The sequence below is a fragment of the Rhagoletis pomonella genome, unplaced genomic scaffold, assembly GCF_013731165.1.
Source record: "Rhagoletis pomonella isolate Grant_MI unplaced genomic scaffold, Rhpom_1.0 Rhpom_scaffold_10499, whole genome shotgun sequence".
Lineage (NCBI taxonomy): Eukaryota > Metazoa > Arthropoda > Insecta > Diptera > Tephritidae > Rhagoletis > Rhagoletis pomonella.
The window spans coordinates 1-5,594 of NW_023469028.1; the positions used below are offsets into that span (position 1 = coordinate 1).

At 42.4% G+C, this 5,594-nt stretch overlaps 1 protein-coding gene across 1 annotated transcript; it reads left to right on the forward strand.

The window, feature by feature from the left end:
- Positions 1-3,136: 3,136 nt before the first annotated feature.
- Positions 3,137-5,444, forward strand: LOC118756483 (the record flags this gene model as incomplete). The annotated part of the gene is made up of 2 exons (XM_036491244.1): positions 3,137-4,349; positions 4,704-5,444. Coding segments are annotated over exons 1-2 (1,954 nt in total), but the record flags the coding sequence as incomplete, so codon positions are not given.
- Positions 5,445-5,594: the final 150 nt, after the last annotated feature.

The window sequence follows — 5,594 nt, forward strand, 5'->3', positions numbered from 1 at the left end:
AGATATTGAAAATGTTATAACGGCATTAATTGTAGCTTTTAACTTTAAAATTTGTTGTGGAAAGAAAAAATTTGTAGCTCTCGTTTTTTAAGAAAAAATGGTATGTAGTGCTAACTTGACACCATACACCTAGTCGATAGAATTGAGATATCCAAAATGTTACTATGCCATTAATTGTAGCTTTTAACTATAAAATATGTTGTGGAAAGAAAAAATTTGTAGCTTTCGTTTTTCTGGAAAAAATGGTATGTAGTGCTAACTTGACACCATACACCTAGTCGATAGAATTGAGATATTGAAAATGTTATAACGGCATTAATTGTAGCTTTTAACTTTAAAATTTGTTGTGGAAAGAAAAAATTTGTAGCTCTCGTTTTTTAAGAAAAAATGGTATGTAGTGCTAACTTGACACCATACACCTAGTCGATAGAATTGAGATATTGAAAATGTTATAACGGCATTAATTGTAGCTTTTACCTTTAAAATTTGGTGTGGAAAGAAAAAATTTGTAGCTCTCGTTTTTTAAGAAAAAATGGTATGTAGTGCTAACTTGACACCATACACCTAGTAGATAGAATTGAGATATCCAGTATGTTACTATGCCATTAATTGTAGCTTTTAACTTTAAAATTTGTTGTGAAAAGAAAAAATTTGTAGCTTTCGTTTTTCTGGAAATAATTGAGTAGACCCTTTTTCGAACAAAATTCAGTATGTAGTGCTAACTTGACAGCATGCACCATTGACGACAGAATTGAGATATTGAAAAGGTTACAACGGCATTGTTGCCGCTGGGTATACTCGTTTACACCGCCGCTGGGTATACTTATCACTTTGCCTACCAGCTTAGCATACCTATATATACACATGAGTGTATACGTGTAGTTAAATCATCTACACTCATACGTACTACAACATTAATAAGCCATATATGTATGTACATACATTTTGTAAATAGTTAAATAGCCACCGTTATATTTTGTATTCATTTCATAAGTGTATAAATAACACCGCCAGAGTAAAATTCTGGGTGTTTCTTGTATTTGACACGCGTATTAACCATACAAAATATTTTTAAAGCGCTGCGCAAGTAGCACATGAATTAGTGCAAATAAAGTTAAAAGCAAAGCTAAAAAATTTGTATTTGGTCATTTATTTGAGAGACAACAAATCTTTAAAAATATTTTCTTTAAAATAAAAGTTAATAAACATGTCTAACGACTACAATTGCAATAATTGTTGTGAAAAAGATACCGACCGCATGGTACAGTGCGACTCCTGTGACAGGTGGTTCCACTACGATTGTATCGGGGTGAATAGTAACGTGGCCAACATAAGTTGGAATTGTAAATCTTGCGAATCCGCGCAGACAAATCACGTTGAAAAGAGTACTATCGCTCCCCCGACATCTAATGGTGAAATATCTACGGTAACGACCGGGCAACCACAAGCAGCATCGTCGCCAAATACGGACGTACAGAATAATAATTCTGCAGCATTCGGTACACATGGTCAACAACCAATAGGTTCAATTACAACAGCAAGCAATATCATCGTATCAACGGCAACGATAATGACTCCTGCCGTTATCACCTCCAATGCGCATCGCGCGAACCCACCAATGATATATTCAACCGCAATGCTCCCACCTGCCAAGCAACTCCCGGGTCTAGGACAGCAAGCTATGCAACAACCTCTACTTCCACCGATAACTGGCGCTCAATGTGGGGCGCGACTTGATGCAACTCAAGGTTACGACAGCGTAGCCCAACAGCACGTACTACAATTGGAACTCTTGCAAGAAGAGCGAAAAATAGAGCAAAGGTATCTACGAAAAAAGTACGAAATACTAAGCGCAGGCGGTTCGTCTATCGGAATCAACCGCACAACTACAGCTCCGACTTCTTCGCAGCTTGCCGCTAGACAAGTAATTGCAAAGGATTTGCCTACCTTCAGCGGAAATCCGGATGACTGGCCGCTGTTCATAAGTAACTACGAAAACAGCACGCAAGTAGCGGGGTACACCGACGCCGAAAACCTAATGCGGCTGCAGAAGTGTCTCAAGGGAAAGGCCTATGAGACGGTACGCTGCAAATTATTGCTCCCCTCTATGGTCCCGGAAATAATTCAGACACTTAAGATGTGTTTTGGACGTCCAGAGCATATACTAGAATCGTTGGTGGAGAAAGCCAGGGCGATTCCACCGCTGAAGGAAAAACTGGAAAGTCTTATCGACTTCGCGTTGTGCGTGCAAAACATCTGCTCTATGATGGAAGCCTGCCATATGGAGGCGCATCTGAATAATCCAATGTTGGTGAAGGAATTCGTTGACAAGCTTCCAAGCCAACACAAGTTAAATTGGGCAATGTTACAGCGAGACGAGCGAGTACCAATTATTAAAGCGTTTAGTGATTGGATTTTCCAAATAGCCGAAGCAGCAAGTAAGGTAATCACACCACGTGTATCCAAAAAGAGTGGCGTAATTAACGCACACACGCAAGCAACTGGTGTCGAAAATCATAACAAAGTTGGGTGTGTTTTATGCGGGTGCACCGATCATAAAATACAGACGTGTGTAGAATTTAGTAAACTCACCTTGGAGCGCAAGTGAGATGTAGTAAAATCCAATAAATTGTGCAGACAATGCCTTAACATGCACCGCCGAAAGTGTTATGCGAACAGGGAGTGTGGAGTCGATGGTTGCCAATCAAAGCACCACAAGCTTCTTCATAAAAACACGCCGAAGAGCGTATCTACGTATGCTGAGCAAAAGCAAAATACCACACCACCTCTAATAAATAATCAACTGGTAAACACTCATGTAGGTAATGATGAAGATGCACCATGTTTTCGTATAATACCCGTTCGCATACACTCAAAGGGTAAATCCATAAAAACCTTCGCCTTTTTAGACGAGGGATCATCCGTGACATTGATGGAAAAACACATTTATGATTTCTTGGGCTTGGACGGCGAGCCAGAATCACTGTGCCTTCGCTGGACCGGCGAAAACACACGGATCGAAAGCGACTGAATGCGAACGTCGATACAGATTTCAAACGCATACGATAATGCAAAATACGAAATAAATGAAGTGCACACCGTTTCGAGACTGGGCTTGCCTAGCCAGTCTCTTAATATGGAGAAAATTACGAAGAAATACCCTTATCTACGCGGGCTTCCGATCGAGTCATATGAAAATGCCGAGCCGGGTATTCTAATAGGAGCCAATTGTTGGAAACTTGCGGTGCCTATCAAAACTCGTGAGGGACACTGGCTTGAGCCGATCGCCACTAAGTGTCGCTTAGGTTGGACCTTGCAGGGAGGTACTACTAACCACTTTGACTCACAACTATTGAATATTCACATATGTGACTGCGAAAAGAAATACGAAATCCTACACGAAGAGATCAAGGAGTACTTCAGCCTAGAGATGCCGCAAAAAAGAGAGCTCATGTCCCCACAAGACTGTAGAGCGTTGCAAATTCTAAATTCAACGTGTGAAAAAAGAGAGGGCCGCTATGAAGTGGGGTTATTGTGGAAGCATGACGACGCAAAGTTACCAGCTAGTTACGACAATGCCCTTAAACGCTTCAGATGTATGCAGAAAAAGTTAGCTAAGGACTCCAATTTGCAACGTGACATGCATAAGCAAATAGACAACTTAATTAGTAAAGGTTACGCAAGAAGGTTAACTGCAGACGAAGTAAATAGATCATCCGACCACGAGTGGTACCTGCCGATATTTATCACACTAAACCCCAACAAACCCGGCAAGTTGCGCCTTGTGTGGGACGCTGCGGCCAAATCTGATGGAGCCGCTCTTAACGATTTCCTTCTGTGCGGGCCAGATCTACTCAATTCGCTAGTCTTCGTATTACTGGCTTTTAGAACTGGGCAGTTTGCTATTTGTGGAGACATTGCCGAAATGTTCCACCAGATTCGCGTAAGAGAAATGGACATGCACGCTCAGAGGTTCTTGTGGCACGAGAACTGTGAGGAGTTACATAACCCTCACATCTACGTTATGCAAGCGCTTACCTTCGGAACCAGCTGCGCACCTTGCATTGCTCACTTTGTTCGAGATGTAAATGCAGAGCAATACAAGCGAACATCACCGCGAGCGGTAGAAGCAATACAAAAGCATCATTACGTAGATGACTTCATCGACAGCGTCGATACCGAAGAAGAAGCACTGGAACTGGCTCTGCAAGTGAAAGCAATTCACGCTCAAGCTGGATTCAACATTCGTAACTGGGCATCTAACTCATCAGCTGTTCTGAGGCAACTTCCAGGGGAGTCCGTCGAAGATCAAACTCCTAAGGACTTAAGCAATGCAGAAAAAATATTAGGTTTGTTTTGGGATCCAACTAACGACGTTTTTAAGTTTATTTGCAGGTTCTCCAAAATGAGACGAGACATCTTGCAATGTAGCTTGGTCCCAACCAAAAGGGAAGTACTCCAGGTGTTGATGTCCATCTTCGACCCTCTCGGGTTTGTGGCACATTACACCATAGGTCTTAAAATACTACTGCAGGATGTATGGCGATCGGCCATTAACTGGGATGACCCAATCCCAGGTCCGCTTTACAACAAGTGGTGCCAGTGGAAGACGTTGTTGCCAGCAATAACCTCTATTACAATTCCGCGATGTTATTGCCAACTTCTAAAAGACTCCGAATGCAACCAAATCCACACCTTCGTAGATGCCGGCGAGTATGCTTACGCGGCAATTTGCTATATGCGAGTGAAAAACCAAAACGAAGTCAACACTATCATCGTGGCCGCTAAGTCAAAAGTAGCACCGCTAAAGCCCGTATCTATCCCGAGGCTCGAACTACAAGCTGCAGTGACTGGCGTAAGATTGGCGAACAATGTGATGAAGGCACTACAAGTTCCGATTCATGCTCGATTCTGGAGGTCAGACTCAAAGACCGTGCTCAAATGGCTCCGCATGGATCCGAGAAATTTCAAACAGTATGTAATGCATCGCGTGGGCGAGGTATTGGAGGCGACCAACGCCACTGACTGGAATTGGGTTCCCTCAAAACTTAACCCTGCTGACTTGGCAACGAAATTCAGCCGGCAACAAAGTTCCGATATCTGGCTGCACGGGCCGAAATTCTTATCTTTCAATCAAACCGATTGGCCGAAATGCGACGACCTCGGACCAGTGGAGCATACTGAACTCCGACATTTTACCTTTCATATAACCAAAGGCGAAACCACACAACCTTTAATCGATGCTGATAGGTTCTCAAGCTGGCGTCGATTATACTTGACGATGGCGATGGTAATATTGTTCGTAGAAAAACTAAAATCCAAGATAGAGAAGGAGCAAATACCTACCGGCGTATGTGGCAAGATTATCCATAGAGCTAAGAGCGCGCTCATAAAAGAGGTACAGCAGAGTGAATATCGGCAAGAAGTTATCAACCTCAAATGCGGTAAGAGTATTGAAAGCGATAGCAAACTAATCTCTTTAAACGTCTATTTAAGCGACGAAGGTATACTCAGATCACGGGGAAGAGCCGAAAGCTTAAGAACTGGCGACTCTATAATCTTACCGACAAACAACTCAATCACAGCTTTAATAG